General features: G+C 46.5%; 1 protein-coding gene and 1 pseudogene across 4 annotated transcripts; one reads left to right on the top strand and one right to left on the bottom strand.

Moving 5' to 3' along the window:
- Positions 1-1,689: 1,689 nt before the first annotated feature.
- LOC137312483 (histone H2A.J-like) lies at positions 1,690-2,128 on the bottom strand (annotated as a pseudogene).
- A 2,871-nt stretch (positions 2,129-4,999) lies between these two features.
- Positions 5,000-14,232, top strand: LOC137312417 (zinc finger protein 271-like). 4 transcript variants are annotated; one of them, XM_067978974.1, is made up of 3 exons: positions 5,018-5,081; positions 5,997-6,203; positions 12,630-14,232. In XM_067978974.1, exon 3 carries the CDS (start codon positions 12,983-12,985, stop codon positions 14,075-14,077), a length of 1,095 nt encoding a protein of 364 aa, XP_067835075.1. In that variant the 5' UTR covers positions 5,018-5,081; positions 5,997-6,203; positions 12,630-12,982; the 3' UTR covers positions 14,078-14,232. The 4 variants fall into 4 exon arrangements, with proteins under 4 accessions (XP_067835077.1, XP_067835078.1, XP_067835075.1 ...); XM_067978976.1 differs by lacking the exon at positions 5,997-6,203 and having other exon boundaries at positions 5,000-5,081; XM_067978977.1 differs by lacking the exon at positions 5,997-6,203 and having other exon boundaries at positions 5,003-5,091.
- Positions 14,233-19,785: the final 5,553 nt, after the last annotated feature.

The following is a 19,785-nucleotide window of genomic DNA, read 5'->3' on the forward strand; positions in this document are numbered from 1 at the left end:
AGTCAACAAGACGATAGGCGAGTAATGTTTCTGATCTCCTGGGCATCAGGTAATTCACTGTCATTTGTTTCTGTACAGAGTTACATTTCAGTGATTCCCCAGTGTGTTTGATGCCTTATTTAAATAATCCAACAAAATATAACAGAAACGGAGCGAAGCGCTGAATCCCACAGATGTAGAAAGGTTAGTCGAACAGTTCTGGTGATGCCTTACGAGCCCAGCATGGCAACTATTTGAAATAAATACAAGAAATCTGGTGATGTGTGGGCTGGGGTTCATAAGTCACCCTTTAAAGTACCGGACTGTGGTCGGTTCCCCGACTCCAGTCCCATTAATACCCCATCTCGTCTACACCGAGACAAAAGAAGCTCAAAGTAACACTGGTCGCATGATATCAGCGTCTCCTTCAGTCAGTAACCAGTCTTTTTACACATTCAGTGGGTGGATCTGAACATGAGCCTTTACATCGAGTTACATCGAAACCAAGGTACAGAAACAGGCCATTCGGCCGAATTGGTCTGTGACGGTGTTCATGCTCCACGTGAGCCTCCTCCTTCCTTACTTCATCTAACTCTATCACAACACCCTTCTATTCCTTTCTCCCTCATGTCCTTGTCTATCTTCCCCTTAAATGCCCCTATGTTATTTTCCTCAACGACTCCTTGGGTAGCGAGTTCCACATTCTTCCCAATCTTTGGGTAAAGCAGTTTCTCCTGAATTCCCTATTGGATTTATTAGCGACTATTTTATATTTATTACCTGAAGTGTTGGACTCCCCACAAGTGGAATCATTTTCCCTGCGTCTCCCCTTTCAAACCTTATCATTATCTTAAAGACTTCTATCAGGTCAACCCTCAGCCTTCTCTTTTCTAGTGAAATGAGCCCCAGCCTGTTCAACATTTCCTGATAAGAATATCCTCTCATTTCTGGTATCATCTTTTTGAATCTTTTTTGCACCTTCTCCGATCCCTCTACGTCCTTTCTATAACATGGAGACCAGAACTGTGCATGATACTCCAAGTGTGGTCTAACCAAGGTCCCATACAATTTAACATAACTTCTTTGTTTTCAAATCTATCCCTCTCGAAATGAATCTTAGTGTTTGATTTGTCTTTTATGACCTTATTGAGCTGCGTCGCTACTTCTTGTAATTTTTATATCTGTACCCCTAGATCCATTTGCCACTCTATCCCGTTGTGACTCCTATTACCAAATCAGTGTGTGACCTCCTTATTCTTCATTCTGCAAGTTTATTAATGTCCTCTTGCAATTTGCTACATTCTTCATTTGTATCAAATACATCCCCCAATTAGGTGTCGTCCACAAATTTTGAAATTGTACTTCCGATTCCCGTATCCAAATTGTTGATGTAAATTGTGAAGAACAATGGTCCCAGCAACCGGAACACCACTTCCCACCTTTTGCCAATCTGAGTAGCGACCCTTCACCTCTATTCTCGGTTTTCTGCTTTGTAGCCAGCTGACTATCCATTCTACCACCTGTCCCCTGACTCCACGTCCTCTGAAATTAGTCATGAGTTTACAATGCGGTACCTTATCGAAGGCCTTCGGAAAATCCAAATATATTCAATCTACTGCTTTAAACTTTTATTCACTTTCTGTTCCTTCTTCAAAGATTTCAATAAGGTTGGTCCTGTCCTTTCTGTTATCAGTTTAAATCTTGGCCGCTTTACTTGCTCTTAACGCTGATAATGCTGGTTTTCTTCGGCAGCAGCACGGCCTGGATATCTGGCGATACCCTGAGCGATGGTCACCCGTCCCAGAAGCTTGTTGAGCTCCTCGTCGTTGCGGATGGCCAGCTGCAGGTGTCTGGGGATGATGCGGGTCTTCTTGTTGTCGCGGGCGATGTTGGCGGCCAGCTCGAGGATTTCAGCCGTCAGATACTCGAGCACAGCAACCAGATAGACCGGGGCTCCGGCACGCACATTCAGCGTATTTCTCCTTTCGCAGGAGCATGTGAACACGGTCCACAGGGAACGACAGTACCGGCCCGGGATGAGCGAGGCTTGGCCTTGGCCCGAGCTTTAACGCCGGTTTTTCCTCTTCCAGACATTTCCACAATCTCACAAATACGTTCATGCAGAATAAAGAACTCTCCTGCTCTCGCCCTTCTTATACCTTCTGGAGGAGTACAGTGGGGGCATTTGTAGTGGGTCTCTCTCAGAGTGTTTACACTGTCCGCTCACCCTCACTGATATTCTATCTTTCAACTGCTGTAATATTGTCCTTTATCAATATTGCTGCTCTCCCTCCTTTCCCTACTTCTCTGTCCTTTCTAAAGATCTTATAGACTTGAATATTAAGCAGCCAGTCGTGCCCAGCTGGTAGTCCGGTCTCCGTAATCATTTAATGTAATTATTCAACCTCACGAAATGGGTGATGCGGCCGAAAAACGTGAAGGATTACTGGATAGTGTGTCACTTCCATTGGTTGGGGGGTTTGCGACATCTACTGGGCGGAGACGTGAACTGCAAAAGAGCGAGAAATGGTCAGTCAGAAACCGGTTCAAATAAAGAACAAAATCCAACAGCTTGCAGTGTCTGTTCAGGGTCTGATGTTTATCAACTATTTTATGATGATGGATGGTCAGCGATGGTGGTATATAGGTGAGCATAGTTGCCTTCCAAGAAATTGATTCGGGTTCGATTCCCGGCCATCGCAATTAAGTGTTCTCATTACTTTATTTCGTTCAGAAACTCTTAAGTTTGCAATTGAATTTGATGCAGTTCAGTTGGATATTGTTTCCAAAACATCAACGAGTGTAGTTATAGTAAAATGATTTCAGCCTTCATTTATTTTCCCTATAGAAGGAATAGAGGAAAAACATGCCGGAAATAGTGAGCTGTAAAGGGTCCAATGAGAGTTAGGAAGGCAAATGATATGGTAGCCTTTATTGTAAGGGTTTTGGAATATAAGATTAAGGAGGTCTTGCTGCAATTTCAGTATGAGAAAATATTGTGCAAAATTGGCCTGTATTCTGTGGAGTTTAGAAGAATGAGAGGTGATCTCATTGAAATGTGTAACATTCTTAGACGGCTTGACAGGGTAGATGCTGAGAGTCTGAATCCCCTGGCTGGAGAGTCAAGAACTGGAACTCAGTCACAAGATAAGGGGTCGGCCATTTAGGACCGACATGAGAAAAATTTCTGCACTCAAAGGGTTGTGAATCTTTGGAATTCTCTACCCCAGAGGGCTGTGGATGCTCAGTTGTTGAGCATATTCAAAGCTGAGATCGATAGATTTTTGGACCCGAGGGGAATCAAGGGATATGGGGATCGGGAGGGAAAGTGGAGTTGAGGTCGAAGATCAGCCCTGATCTGATTGAATGGCGGAGTGGGCTCCTGGGGCCGTATGGCCGACACCTGCTCCTATTTCATACGTTCTTATGTAGAGAGCCTTATATCCAAGTGTGCTAATGACACTAAGTTAGGTGGCATAATTAACATTGTAGATAGGAGCAGAAAGTTGCAAAGGGACATTGATAGATTCAGTGAGTGGGTGAAACTGTGGCAGATGGAGTTCAACGTGGGTAAGTGTGAGATCATCCACTTTGGACCATAAAAAGATAGATCAGAGTATTTTCTAAATGCGGAAAATCTAGGAACTGTGAGGGAGGAGAGAGATTTGGGGAACATGTACAGAATTCACTAAAAATGCAAAAAAAAGTTAAAATGGTAATGGAATTTTGATTTTTATCTCAAGGGATCCGGAATAAAAAGGAGTGGAAGTTATGTCACAGTTATACAGAGCTCTGGTTAGACCTCATTTAAAGTAATGTATTCAGTTCAGGGCACCGCACCTCTGGCAGGATAAGAACAGATGAAATATGAGCCGCAGTAGGCCTTACGGCCCCTCGAGCCTGCTCCGCCATTCAATAGATCATGGCTGATTTTCTACCTCCACACCACTTTACTGCCCGATCCCCATATCCCTTGATTTCCTTGTCCAAAAATCTATCAAACTCAATCTTGAATACACTAAACGACTGAACATCCACAACCTCTGGGGTGGAGAAAACAGCATCAATAAAGATAAAGGGAATGAAGTGAAATGTGTCATACAGTTACATCTCGCTGCTCTGTCTGAACATTTTGATCACTACTTCCCTGCAGAGGGATTTGAAAATTTGATGGAGAAGCGTTGGATGAAAGATCCTTTTGCTTTCGAAAATCCTGAATCAATAATGAAGCTAAACTTGATGCTTGAGCAAGAAAACGAGCTGATGCGACTCACCTGTGAGCACACTGAAAACACGCCACAAGTCATTCAGTTTGTCATCTTTTTCGATCAGTGTTTTCAAAGAATATCCTCTGTTAAGTTAGATTAGTGTTCTGTTTTTGCTGCCGTTCAAAACAACCTACATCTCCGAACTGGGATTTTCGACTCTGACAAGGTTAAAAACAAGAGAAAGAAACCCACTCAACAGAGCACCTGATATGCGTGGAGCGCTTTCATCTTGTGATCCAGATTGGAACGAGATCGTGAACAACCGGCGGACCCATCCGCCACATTAAATAAGTGAAACTCAAACTGACCGTTTTATTATTGTACTTAAACTGTATTTAAAATGATTTTCAAGGAACGTCGATGTCTAATTTTAGTTATTACTTGAAGTGAAGTGAAGAGCGAGCATGTATTGACCTTTATTGGGATTTGGTGAAAACTCCAGTCAGAAGGTATTATTGTTTTGGGTCCCTGGGGGAAGAGTTTTTCTTCCACTGGGTCACGAGAAAAAAAGTTTGAAAAACACTGATCTTCATTGTACGGTCAGTGTCTGTTCAGCAAACCGGCTCTGAATTTCTCAGTCTGTATTTCGAGAAATGGTTCTGTGCGCGACGCGGGCAATACAAACGGTGACCGACGCACTGCGACTAATGGCGGCCGGAGGCCCCACAATCCCCCGCGGCCGAGAAACCCCTCTATCTATCCTAGATGCTGATTTTTCCGCTCGGACTGCGCATGCTCCCGTGGCCCGCCGTGCATTCTGGGAACGCATCGCTCCTTTCCTTTGTTCCCGAGTCGGACTCGGTGGAAACGGGAGAAGAAACCGGGAAGTGGCGGGTAGGACGGGGTAGGCGCTGGATGATGGGTGTAATGGAGTCCGGGGACCCCCGCCCGCCCGATCCCCCGGGACCCCCGACTCTGATTCAGGGCCTGATCCGCACTCGATGTTGCTGAGACTCCGCTCAGTGTAAATTCAGGTTGTTGATCTGCTTTCCTTTGGCCTCAGCTTTGCCGGACAGAATCAGCCAGGGACGGTGACTGTGCTGCTCTCCATGGTTGAAATGCCGGCAGCTCGCTGTACAGGCTCACAAGTGCAGAATTACCATTTGGCCGGGTACTGGAGGGCAAACAGTGACTGGGGCCGAAACCCAACATCACGCAGAACCTTCAGGAGCGAAAAGGAGGAAAAATAGATCCTGCGATGAATCTGGATTTCAAATAGCGAGGACATGTCACGGAGGCAGAGTGTGTGGGACGGGGGAATTCATAGCTTAATAGGGGCAAGGAGGGAGAGTGTGTGGGACGGGGGATTTAAGCTTAATTGGGGCAAGGAGGGAGAGTGTGGGACAGGGGTTTTACAGCTTAATGATGGCAAGGAGGGAGAGTGTAGGTCGGGTGATTTACAGCTTAATAGGGGCAAGAATGGATAGTGTGTGGGACGGGGGATTTACAGCTTAATAGGAGCAAGGAGGGAGAGTGTGGGACGGGGGATTTACAGCTTAATAGGGGCAAGGAGGGAGAGTGTCTGGGACGGGGCATTCACAGCTTATGATGGGCAAGGGAGAAAAGAATGTTCCGGGGAAACGAGAACTGTGTGTTCTGAATTTCTATTCTGTATTTATGGTGATGAATTATGTAAATGATGTGCACAGATGCGTCGACTAGGCTTGTATTCTCTTGAATAAACAAGATTAAGGACTGATCTAATTGAGGTGTTTAAGATGATTAGAGGTTTTGATAGAATAGATGGAGATAAACTATTTCCTCTGGTGGGAGAGTCCAGAACAAGGGGGAATCATCTGAAAATTAGAGCTCGGCCATTGAGGGGTGATGGCCGGAAGCAAGTCTTCCGAACTTTTCCCGCAGAGCGGCAGTGGACCTGAGAGTAGAAGATTGAGATTGTGGAATAAAAGCAGCAGCAGACCTGCAACAAGAGACAACTACTGTGCGACATCACAGGTGAGGCAGGAGAGTCCGAGAGGTGAGCCGAGTATAAAAGGGGAGACCTAGAGCGGGAAGAGAGTCTAAGAGTCGAAGGCACGTCATGGCAGCACAGCTCGCACCCGTTATATGCTCCTCCTGCACGATGTGGGAAGTCATGGACACTACCAGTGTCCCTGGCGACCATGTGTGCTGGAAGTGTGTCCAGCTGCAGCTACTGGCTAACCGTCTTTCGGAGCTGGAGCTGCGGGTGGATTCACTGTGGAGCATCCGCGATGCTGAGACTATCGTGGATAGCACGTTCAGTGAGGTGGTCACACCGCAGGTAAAGAAAACGCAGGCAGAAAGGAAATGGGTGACCGCCAGGCAGAGTAAAAGGACTAGGCAGGTAGAGCCGGAGTCCCCTGGGGCCGTCTCCCTCTCAAACAGATATTCTGCTTTGGATACTGTTGAGGGAGATGGCTTATCAGGGGAAAGCAGCAAGAGCCAGGTTCGGGGCACCACGGGTGGCTCTGCTGCACAGGAGGGGAGGAAGAAGAGTGGCAGGGCTTTTGTGATAGGGGATTCAATTGTAAGGGGAACAGATAGGCGTTTCTGCGGCCGCAAACGTGACTCCAGGATGGTATGTTGCCTCCCTGGTGCTAGGGTCAAGGATGTCACCGAGCGGCTACAGGGCATTCTGGAGGGGGAGGGTGAACAGCCAATAGTCGTGGTCCATATTGGTACCAACGACATTGGTAAAAAAAAGGGATGAGGTCCTGCAGGGTGAATTTAAGGAGTTAGGAGATAAATTAAAAAGCAGGACTTCAAAGGTAGTGATCTCAGGATTACTACCGGTGCCACGTGCTAGTGAGTATAGGAACAGGAGAATAGACAGGATGAATGCGTGGCTGCAGGGAAGGTGTAGGAGGGAGGGATTTAGATTCCTGGAACATTGGGACCGGTTCTGGGGAAGGTGGGACCTGTACAAGCGTGACGGGTTAGACCCGAGCAGGACCGGGACCAATGTCCTCGCGGGGGTGTTTGCTAGTGGTGTTGTGGAAGGTTTAAACTTGAGTGGCAGGGGGATGGGAACCTCAGCGGGGAGTCAGAAGGGAATAAAGAAGAGAGCAGCAAGAGAGGGGAAGACCCAGGGGAAATCTACAATACAAATAGTACAAACAGTTGTTCAAGAACAAGTGAAAGGCAAAAGCATACAGCAGCGGAAAGAAAGTGTACTTTAGGCACTTTAGGCACGACAGATAAAATGAAAACTAGAAGGCGTAAGGCGATTAACCCAGCATCAAAGCTGTGGCAGGGGTTTGGGAACCTGAGCAGGGAGACAGAGGAAAGCGTATCAGGAAGCGACAGAAGGTATGGAGTAAAAGCTAAAGTGTTAAAAAAGGAAAAAGCAGGAACTAAGTGTCACAAAACATATTTGAAAGTTTTTTATCTGAATGCACGTAGCATTCGTAACAAAATGGACGAGTTAAAGGCACGAATAACGACGTATGGGTATGATCTTGTGGCCATTACAGAAACATGGCTGCAGGGTGACAACGACTGGGAATTAAATATGCCAGGGTATTTAACAATTAGGAAGGACAGGCAGGAAGGAAGGGGAGGTGGGGTGGCTATGTTAATAAGGGAAGGAATCACTGTAATACAGAGAAAAGATATTGGGACAAAGGATCAGGATAATGAAACAGTTTGGGGAGAGATAAGGAATAATAAGGCGAAAAAAACACTCGTGGGCGCGATATATAGGCCTCCTAATAGTTGCAACTCTGCTGGAAGAAGGGCATGTAATAAGGGAACAGCTATAATTATGGGGGATTTTAACTATCATATTAACTGGACAAATCAATTTGGGCAGGGTAGCCTTGAGGAAGAGTTTATTGAGTGTGTTAGGGATGGATATGTTGAGCAGTATGTAACTGAACCTACAAGGGGGCAAGCAACCTTGGACCTGGTCCTGTGTAATGAGACAGGATTACTTAATAATGTCCTCGTTAAGGATCCCCTTGGAATGAGTGACCACAACATGGTTACATTCCATACGCAATTAGAGGTTGAGAATGTTGGTTCTCAAACAAGCGTACTGGGCTTGAATAAAGGAGACCATGATGGTATGAGAGCGGAATTGATTAAAGTGGACTGGGAAAATGGTTTAAAGGGTAAGACGGTACATGAACAGTGGTGTTCATTTCAGGAGTTATTTTACAACTTTCAAAAAATATATATTCCACTGAGGAAAAAAGGGTGTAAAAGAAATGACAGCCATGCGTGGCTAAGTAAAGAAATTAAGGATAGTATCCGACTAAAAACAAGGACATATAAGGTAGCCAAACTAAGTGGAGGATAGAAGATTGGGAAGTCTTCAAAAGACAGCAAAAAGTAACGAAAGGATTGATTAAGAAAGGGAAGATAGATTATGAAAATAAATTAGCAAAAAATATAAAAACAGATAGCAAGAGTTTCTACACTGATATAAAAAGAAAAAGGGTGGCGAAGGCAAACAGAGGTCCTTTAGAGGATGAGACCGGGAAACATGGAGATGGCAAAAATGCTGAATACATATTTTGTTTCAGTCTTTACGGTAGAGGACACTAAGAATATCCCAACACTGGACAAACAGGGGGCTCTCGGGGGGGAGGAGCTAAATACGATTAAAATCACTAAGGAATTGGTACTCAGTAAATTAATGGGACTCAAGGCGGATAAATCCCCTGGACCTGATGGCTTACATCCAAGGGGCTTGAGGGAAGTGGCAGTAGGGATTGTGGATGCTTTGGTAATAATTTTACAAAATTCTCTGGACTCGGCAAAGGTCCCGGCAGATTGGAAAACTGCTAATGTAACACCCTTATTTAAAAAGGGTATTAGGTAGAAGGCTGGAAATTATAGACCAGTTAGCCTAACATCTGTGGTGGTTAAAATTTTGGAGTCCATTATTAAGGAGACAGTAGCGGAACATTTGGATAAACATAATTTAATAGGACAAAGTCAGCATGGCTTTACGAAGGGGAAGTCACGTCTGACGAATATGCTTGAGTTCTTTGAGGATATAACGTACAGGGTGGATAAAGAGGAACCAGTGGACGGAGTGTATTTGGACTTCCAGAAGGCATTCGACAAGGTGCCACATAAAAGATTATTGCTCAAGATAAAGAATCACTGGATTGGGGGTAATATTCTGGCATGGGTGGAGGATAGGTTATGTAACAGGAAGCAGAGAGTTGGGATAAATGGTGCATTCTCGGACTGGCAACCTGTAGCCAGTGGTGTTCCGCAGGGGTAGGTGCTGGGTCCCCAACTCTTTACAATCGATATTAACGATTTGGAGGAGGGGGCCGAGTGTAACATATCAAAGTTTGCAGATGATACAAAGATGGGAGGGAAAGTAGAGTGTGAGGAGGACATAAAAAACCTACAAGTGGAGAGAGACAGGCTGGGTGAGATATGGCAGATGCAATACAATATTGGAAAATGTGAGGTTATGCACTTTGGCAGGAAAAATCGGAGAGCAAGTTATTATCTTAATGGCGAGAAATTGGAAAGTACTGAAGTACAAAGGGATTTGCCGGTCCCAGTGCAAGAACATCAAAAAGTTAGTCTGCAGGTACAGCAGGTGATCAAGAAGGCCAACGGAATGTTGGCTTTTCTTGTTAGGGGGATAGAATATAAAAACAGGGAGGTATTGCTGCAGTTATATAAGGTATTGGTGAGACCGCACCTGGAATACTGCATACATTTTTGGTCTCCATACTGAAGAAAAGACAAACTTGCTCTCGAGGCAGTACAAAGAAGGTTCACTCGGTTAATCCCGGGGATGAGGGGGCGGACATATGGGGAAAGGTTGAGTAGATTGGGACTCTACTCATTGGAGTTCAGAAGAATGAGGGGCGATCTTATTGAATCATATAAGATTGTGAAGGGGCTTGAACGGGTGGATGCGGTAAGGATGTTCCCAAGGATGGGTGAAACTAGAACTAGGGGGCATAATCTTAGAATAAGGGGCTGCTCTTTCAAAACTGAGATGAGGAGAAACTTCTTCACTCAGAGGGTAGTAGGTCTGTGGAATTTGCTGCCCCAGGAAGCTGTGGAAGCTACATCATTAAATAAATTTAAAACAGAAATGGACAGTTTCCTCGAAGAAAAGGGAATTAGGGGTAACGGGGAGCGGGCAGGAAATTGGACATGAATTTAGATTTGAGGTTAGGATCAGATCAGATCAGCCATGATCTTATTGAATGGCGGAGCAGGCTCGAGGGGCCGATTGGCCGACTCCTGCTCCTATTTCTTATGTTCTTATGTTCTTAAAGGGTAGTGGAAATCTGGAACTCTCTTCACTCCAAAAAGCTGTTGAGGCTGTGGGTCAATTGTAAATTTGAAAATTGAGATTGATAGATTTTTGTTCGGCCAAAGTATTAAGGATTATTATACCAAGGAGGTTAGATAGAGTTAAGATGTAAATCAGCCATGATCTAATTGAATGGCGGAACCGGCTCGTGGGGCTGAATGGCCAACTCCTGTTCCGATGTTCCGAAATGCAGCCATCCGCAATAAGATTGTGGATGGCAAGAGCCTTGCTCACAAGTGAACGGACATCTGGAAGGAGATGCGGTGAGAGGAGGTGACTGGTCAGTGAGTGTCTGCAAATGAAGCAGAAATGATAACCGGTCAGGGAGTGTCTGCAAATGAAGTAGAAATGTGACAGGTCAGGGAGTGTCTGTAAATAAAGTAGAATGGGGACGGTCAGGGAGCGTCTGTCAATGAAGGAAAAATGGTGATTGGTTAGGACGTGTCTCTGAATGAAGTAGAAATGGGGACGTTCAGGGAGCGTCTGTCAATGAAGGAGAAATTGTGACTGGTCATGGAGTGTCCGTAAATGAAGGATAAATGGTGACTGGTCATGGAGTGTCTGTAAATGAAGGAGAACTGGTGACAGGTCAGGGAGTGTCTATAAATGAAGGAGGAATGGGGACGGCCAGGGAGTGTCTTTAAATGAAGGAAAAATGCTGACTAGTTAGGGAGTGTCTGTAAATGAAGGAAAAATGGTGACTGGACAGGGATTGTCTCTAAATGAACGATAAATGTTGCCGGGTGAGGAAGTGTCGACATGTGAATGAGAAACGGTGAAGGGTTAGGGAGTGTCGATAAATGAAAGAGAAATGGGGATGGGTCAGTGAATGTCTGTACATGAAGAAGAAATGGTGATCAGTCAGGGAGTGTCTGCAAATGAAGGAAAAATTGTCTGATTATGGAGTGTCTGTAAATGATGGAAAAATAGTGTCTGGTTAGGGAGTGTCTATAAATGAAATCGAAATGGTGACAGGTCAGGGCGTGTCTATAAATGAAGGAGGAATGGTGACGGGTCAGGGCGTGTTTACAAATGCAGGTGAAATGGCATCTGTTAAGGGAGTATCTATAAATGGGAGAGGACATGGTGACAGGTCAGGGAGTGTCTGTAAATGAAGGAGAAACGGTGACGGGATAGGGAGTATCTATAAATGACGGAGAAATGGTGACAGTTCAGGCAGAGTCTGTAAATGATGGAGAAATGGTGACTTGTCAGGCAGCGTTTGTAAATGACGGAGAAATAGTAACTGGTCAAGGAGTGTCTGTCAATGAAGGAGGAACGGTGATTGGTCCGTGAGTGTCTGTGAATGCAGGAGAAATGTTGACAGGTCAGGTAATGTCTACAAATGAAGAAGAAATAGTGATTGGTTAGGGAGCGTCTATTAATGAAGGAAAATGCTGACTGGTGAGAAAGAGTTTGTAAATGAAGGAGAAATGGCGAAGGTTCAGGGAGCGTCTATAAATGAAGGAGAAGTGGTGTTTGGTCAGGGAGTGTCTGTAAATGAAGGAGAAATATTGACTGGTCAGGGAGATTCCGTCGCCAAATTTGGGAGATATTACATATGGACTGCTTACAGGCAGCTATAGGGAGGGACATAGTGTCGAAATGAGGGGCAGACCAGATACACACAGCAAGAGTGAGCATCTTCAGGAGAGGAGAGGGGAACCAGTGAGTGTCGAACTGAATCCAACCAGAGTCACCACCTTCAGGGGAGGAGAGGGAGGGGAACCAGTGAGTTTAGAACTGAATCCAGCCAGAGTCAGCACCTTCAGGGGAAGAGAGGGTGGGGGAGCAGTGAGTGTAGAACTGAACCTAGCCAGAGCAAGCACCTTCAGTGGAGGAGAGGGAATGGAACCAGTGAGTGTAGAACTGAAACCAGTCCGAGTCGGGATCTTCAAGATAGAAAAATTAAATAGAAGGAAAATTGTTGCAAGTTGTGCGATGGGTTTGCGCTTTAGCAGTCAGAGGAGGGTGAGTGTGCGGGACGGGGATTTACAGTCAGGGGGAATGAGCGAGTAGAATGTTTCATAGAAACTAGAATTACCTGTTCTGAATTTCTATTCCGTATTCACAGTGAGGACTTTTGTTATCTCCTTTTACAGGGTATTAGAAGGGGAGGATTTGCAGACGAGAAACGCAAACCAAACATCACGTCAAGATCTGACTCTATTCACCAGCACCTGAAGATCATCGGCCTTAAAATACAGGAGACATGTTGATCTGTTCCATCTGTGGGAAAAGATTTCAAACATCACTGTGGCTGGAATAGCAGCGAGACACACACACCCGAGTGAGAGTGTTCCAGTGCACTGACTGTGGAAAGAATTTTAACCAGTTACACAGCCTGAAAAAACATCGTACCATTCACAGTGGGGAGAAACCAGACAAATGTTCTCTGTGCAGACGAGACTTGTACTGATCGTCCAACCTGGAGAGACACGAGGACGTCTGCACCATGGAGAAACCGTGGAAATGTGGGGACTGTGGGAGGGGATTCAGTTACTCGTCCCGGCTGGAAACTCATCGACACAGACACACCGGGGAGAGGCCGTTCACCTGCTCCGTTTGTGGGAAGGGATTCACTCAGTCACCCCACCTCATTGAACATCAACTTGTTCACACTGATAAGAGACTTTTAAAATGTTCTGTCTGTGAGAAGAACTTCAAAAGAAAAAGTGATCTGCTGACACACCAACGCATTCACAGTGGGGAGAGGCCGTTCACCTGCTCCGTGTGTGGGAAGGGATTCATTCAGTCATCCAACCTGCTGACACACCAGCGAATTCACACTGGGGAGAGGCCGTTCACCTGCTCCATGTGTGGGAAGGGATTCACTCAGTCATCCCACCTTATTGAACATCAACTTGTTCACACTGATAAGAGACTTTTTAAATGTTCTGTCTGTGAGAAGAACTTCAAAAGAAAAAGTGATCTGCTGAAACACCAACGTACTCACACTGGGGAGAGGCCGTTCATCTGCTCCGTGTGTGGGAAGGGATTTACTCGGTCATCCAGCCTACTGACACACCAGCGAGTCCACACTGGGGAGATGCCGTTCACCTGCTCTGTGTTTGGGAAGCGATTCACTCGATCATCCCACCTCCTGAGACATCAGCAAGTTCACATCGGGGAGAGGCCATTCACCTGCTCCTTGTGCGGGAAGGGATTCGCTCAGTCATCCACCCTGCTGACACACCAGCGAGTTCACACTGGGGAGAGGCCGTTCACCTGCTCCGTGTGTGGGAAGAGCTTCACTCAGTCATCCACCCTGCTAACACACCAACGAGTTCACAGTGGGGAGAGGCCATTCACCTGCTCTGTGTGTGGGAAGGAATTCACTTGTTCATCCGGCCTGATTGAACACCAACTTGTTCACACTGATAAGAGACCCTTTAAATGTTCTAACTGTGAGAAGAGCTTTAAAAGAACATGGGATCTGATGAGACATGAACGTATTCACACCGGGGAGAGGACGATCACCTGTTCCGTGTGTGGAATGCGATTCACTCAGTCATCATACCTGCTGAGTCACCAGCGAGTTCACATGTGACTGCAGGGATTGGATTCTGCTGTTATTGCTGTATCCAGGACTAAACCATGTTCATTCTGACAGTTGGAGTTTGTTTCTGATGTTAATGACCCCCTTTTACTGGGCTGGAGTTTAGTATTCTGTACCACTGTCAAATAAATCAGCTTTCTTTTAAACACAGTGTTTTTGACCTTCATATCTCGTTGATAAAAGAAACAGTTTGAGGACTTATGACGACGTGAGTGCAATACGTCTTAGAACTGAGCTCCTCCACCTTTTTAAAAGATGGATCTACAAGATGTCCAAGTCTGACAGGACATAAAATTCTATTATATCACAGGGTCCACTTCAATCAGCCTGAGCAGGTTTCCACTCTCCTTGTGTGAAAAAGAGCTTCCTGATTTCAATCCTAGACGCCCTAGCTCTAAATTTAAGGCTATGCCCTCTTGTTCTGGATTCCCCCACCAGAGAAAATAGTTTCTTTTTCTACCCTATCGAATCCCTTTATTATTTTATATCCCTGGATCAGATCACTCCTCATACATCTAAACTCAAGGGAATGCAAAACCAAGTTTATGCAACCGGTCCTCATAATTGAACACTTCAAGCCCCAGTATCATTCTGGTGAATCTGCACTGTCCTCCCTCCAAGGCCAATATATCCTTGGTGAGGATCAGTACACCAGATGGGCTCTGACCAAGGCTCTGTAGAACTGAAGCATCACTTCCTTCCCTTTGTATTCCAACACTGGAGATAAATGCCATTTGTCTGTGGTTGCTTTTTGCATCTGTGCACTAGCCTTTAGTGATTTTTGTCCATGGACACCCAAATCCCTTTGCTCCTTTACCATTCCCAGTCTCTCACTTTCAGAAAATACTCCAATGTTTCCTTTTTGCTTCCATATTGAATGATCTCACACTTCCCCACATTGAACTCCATCTGCCACAGTTTGTCCATTCGCTTAAACTTTCCCTTTGTAACTTCCTGCTTCCATCTACACAACTTACTGCACTTCATAACTAAGTGTCATCTGGAAACTTGGACCTATTACTCTCTATTGATTCATCCAAGTTATTGATAAATATGGTGGAAAGCTGAGGCCCCAGTACAGATCCCTGGGGACACCACCAGTCATATCCCGCCAATGAAAGAACATTCCCTTTCTCCTGACTCTTTTCTCCGACCTCCCAACCAATTCCAACCCAAGTCACAAGGTCACTTTCAATTTTGTGCCTTTTATTTATTCTATTCATCTCTTGTGCTGAACCTTTTCAAATGCTTTCTGTAAGTCCATATAGAAAACCTTCATAGACACTCCTCTGTCCACCTTGTTAGATTCCTCAACAAATCCAACTAAATTAGACAGACATGACCTGCCCTTCACGAATCCAAATTGACTCTCTTTGACCAGCTCATTTTGTCTCTCATGATAGGTTTAAGTAAGTTCCCCACAACCGACGTTAAAATGACAAGTCTGTATTGTCCTGGTTTCTCCCTCCCTCCTTTCTTAAATAAACGGAGTGACATGTTCAACATTCATATCCAAAGGCACAATTCCTGAGTCTGGAGAGCTTTGGGAAATTATGATGAATGCATCTGCAATTTCCCCACCTGTTTCCTTTAAAACTCTGGGGTGGAAACCGTCAGGTCCTGGAGATTTCATTCTTAGTTTGCAGTTATTTATTTATCTGACTGTGTATAACAGGACTGAATGTCCCAGCACTGAGTGTGTGTATAACAGGACTGAATGTCCCAGCACTGACTGTGTCTATAACAGGACTGAATGTCCCAGCACTGACTGTGTCCATAACAGGACTGAGTGTCTTAGCACTGACTCTGTATATAACAGGACTGAGTGTCTTAACACTGACTCTTTATATAACAGGACTGAGTGTCCAAGCACTGACTGTGTGTTATACAGGACTGAGAGTCCGAGCACTGAGGGTGGCGAGACATGCGGTTGTCGGTGGAGATTAAATCGGTTGCAGGGGATTACAGAGATCGGGTGGGGGTGAGGGCCATGGAGGGATTTGAACACGAGGATTGTAGGGCTGGAAGAGGTTGCAGAGATAGGGAGGGGGTGAGGGCCATAGAGGGATTTGAAGACGAGAATGAGAATTTTAAAATCGAGGCATTGCCACACCGGGAGCCAATGTAATAGAACACGAACAGAGCAAGACACACACAGAGGTCTCACAACAGAGCATGGACGGTCTCAAGGACCACCTCCCTCCAGGGGTCACGATACCTCCATCGCGGGTTCGTGGTCACACCATCCCGGGGTTGCGGTCCCTCCGTCCCTGGGGTCGTGGTCCCCCCGTCCCTGGGGTCACGGTCCCTCCATCCCGGGTTCACGGCCCCTCCCTCCCGGTGTCGCGGTCCCTCCGTCCGCGGGGTCACAGTCCCCCCATCCCTGGGGTCGCAGTTCCTCCATCCCGGGGTCGACGCCCCGCTGTCCCAGGATCGCGGTCCCACCATCCCGGGGTCGCGGTCCCTCCATCCCCGGGTCTCAGTCCCACCGTTCCAGGGTCTCGGTCCCTCCATCCCGGGGTCTCGGTCCCACCGTCCCGGGTTCGCGGTCCCTCCATCCCGGGGTCTCGGTCCCACCGTCCCGGGGTCGCGGTCCCTCCGTCCCGGGGTCTCAGTCCCACCGTTCCAGTGTCTCGGTCCCTGCATCCCGGGGTCTCGGTCCCACCATCCCGGGGTCGCGGTCCCTCCGTCCCGGGGTCTCAATCCCACCGTTCCAGGGTCTCGGTCCCTCCATCCCGGGGTCTCGGTCCCTCCATCACGGGGTCTCGGTCCCACCGTCCCGGGGTCTCGGTCCCTCCGTCCCGAGGTTTGCGACCCCATGAACGCCAATCGTGCCTGAAGTCGGAGGAGCTGTTGACCGGACCGGCCTCACTGCGCCATTCCAAGGCTCCGGAGCCCAGGCCATTTCCAGATGCGGACCCTCCCTCTGTCGGTCTCGACCCCACCCACAGCAGCGGCCCTCCGACCGCCGACCCGAGGCCGCCATCATAATCCTCCCGGGACGCGCCTGTTGCTAAAGCAACGCGGCACAGGGACCGCGCGGCGTCCCTCGGGCGGAGATGCATGTACGCATCGCGATGTCAGCGCGCAAAGGTGAGAGACGGTACCGCGTGTCACGTGATAGGAGGAGTCAGCCCAGGACGCAGGCGGGCGGAGGTGAGGGCTGTCATTCAAAGGGCCCGGAGTCAGCACTCACTGCGCACAGGGTTTGGAGAATTTGTTCAAAAAAAAGAAATAGAAATGTACAAAAAAGTGGATAATGTCCAAACTCACATAAGGCTAATGGTCTGGGTCCTCCTGTCACTCTCAATCTTCTCTACCTGGGGCACAGAATGAGCAGAATGCTTGAATATATATTTTTTAATGCAGAGGGGGCTGGATGTATGGAATGGACCAGCAAGGGAGGCAGTGGGGCCTGATTGTATCAGCAAATTCCACAGAGTTGGGAAAGTACCTGATAGCGCTACCTTGGGATATGACAGCCTAGAAATTGGGATCTTTCATTCATTTTTTACACTTGTGCACTTATTTTTATTGATTGGTGTACCTGGACACGCAAACCCCTCTGCTCCTCCACAGTCCCTCGTTTCTCACCCTTAAGAAAATACTCCCTATTTCAAACCTGATGCCTGCAATAAATGATATTTGTATAACTTCCAACATCTTTACGATAAGAACTGGAACTTTTTTTTTAATATTTCAAAAAATACTTTATCTCATAAAATTCATGAATAGACACAGTGCAATGTAAATATTACAATTACAATTCAAAACAAATACAATACACATCATACGATTCCATTATTACAAGTCAAAACACATTAAATTTCTTCTAACACATGCTGTACAATACAAGGTGGGATAGCCTTACACGGTTGCCTTTCCCCATAAAGCCTTTGTGTAGGCCGCACCTCGCTTCAGTGTGCACCTCAGCATGAAATACTGGACCTTGGATTGTGCCAGTGGCCAACACTTGGCCGCGGAGAGTTCCCTCGGCTGGTAGACCTGCAGGTTTCGGGGGAACAAAAGGCCTCCTTGACCGAATTGATGGTCTTCCAGCAGCTGTTGATATCTGTCTCGTTGTGCATCTTGGACAACTGCCCATAGAGGACAGCGACCTGTGTTACCGAGCTGTTGGGGATAAACTCCTCTTCGACACCACGGTATAGGGATTCAGTCTCCGTGGAGGGGGTTTTCAGCTTTTACCTGAATACACGGATCCATTCGCCCACATTCATGTTAGTGTTTGGCAAACACTGTCTGATGTCTTTCACACACCTGTCGAACCTTGCGGTCAGAGACGTAGTGGGTAATTTCACCTTCACATCTTGGGCGGTAAACTGACGGAGCAAAAATTAAAATCGGGCCGGTTCTGCAAGGGGCGGGTGAATCGCTCTACCAGTTCAGTTCCCAGTGATGGTGAAAATTTCCCTCCACCTGTTATGAACCGATGCAATTTGAGAAAATGGACCAGCTTGTGGGCTTCGAAGATTGATTCTAGCGCGTAGGTTAGGAAAGGTGTGGCCGATTTTAAGTATCCTCGCCTGGCGGAAATGGGGTGGTCGAGGCTTGTAAATGATATCAGGTTACTTACCGCCCCTTTAACACTGGCGTTCCTGCCTCCACCATCGTTGGGTCATGTCCTGGGAAGAGCGGCCCGAGCAACACCCACCTGTTTCCGGTCAGGCCACGTGTAATATGTAAATCAGATTATTATGACGTACAGGGGAAACCATTTAATGTTGGTTCAAAATGGGTGGAGGAGCCGCCCTTTCGATGGGCATTGAGTGGTCCAGAACACTGAGAAGTTTCTTTTTAACAGATATTTTGTGGGCCAAGGAGGAGCAGGAGAGCTTTCCCTTGGCCTGCTCGAGCCGTGTGAAATCTCCCGCCCCCTGATCGTCTCAGAAATGTATCAGGAGGTTTCCTTATAGATCTCTGTAACCAGGTCCAGCCTCATGTCCCATTAAACTCCCTGTTGTGAGTAAACATTGCTGCACAACAGCTCAGAGAGGAAACGATCTCCGGAACTCCCCACTGGAGTTAGAAATTACATTAATATTTTACCAGTTAGTAACGGTCCGGGTGTTGGTCCGTTATTATTCTGTTCTGGTCAAAACAAATGTCCCAATAAACAGGACGCTGTCTGACCCTGACAGCTCACCCTCAGTCCATCCCACCGGGCAGTGTGTGTGATGGGAAATAATCATCAACCGAAAAGGAGTATTTGATTTTATTCATTACAGGATTAAACATTTAATATTGAAATCATATTATTTCCCGACTAAGAACAGCAAACCATTTCATGTTAGAATCAAATCTTGTATTATTTCTCAAAAAGCATTTGTTGGATAAAATATAATTCCTGTCTGGTATTTCCAAATTTATTTGAAGTATTGGATTGATATCAGTTACTTCAGTGAACTCATTGGTGTCAATGGATCGTAAAATCAGGCGTAGTGAACAATGGGGTCCCAATCCGCTATCGCCGACTTACTCCACCGCCAAAGCGGAAAATCCACTCTCATTCAGCAGTTTACAAAAATCTTATTCCAGCTGATTTGTAGAATCTCATGTGTTGGGGTTTGAATTGTGAAGCGGATTTTCTCCGCCAGTTTTACCGTCTCACAGAGACTCTCACCCTGAATCTGTGAAAAGGTTATGACCATGAACTGGGACTGGAGCCGAACACATCCCCA

This window comes from Heptranchias perlo, unplaced genomic scaffold (genome assembly GCF_035084215.1).
Source record: "Heptranchias perlo isolate sHepPer1 unplaced genomic scaffold, sHepPer1.hap1 HAP1_SCAFFOLD_43, whole genome shotgun sequence".
In the NCBI taxonomy this organism is placed as follows: domain Eukaryota; kingdom Metazoa; phylum Chordata; class Chondrichthyes; order Hexanchiformes; family Hexanchidae; genus Heptranchias; species Heptranchias perlo.

What these genes read in the sequence shown, in the direction of transcription:
- LOC137312417 (XM_067978976.1), top strand. Translation starts at nt 12,983, where the DNA reads ATGGAGAAACCGTGGAAATGTGGGGACTGTGGGAGGGGATTCAGTTAC.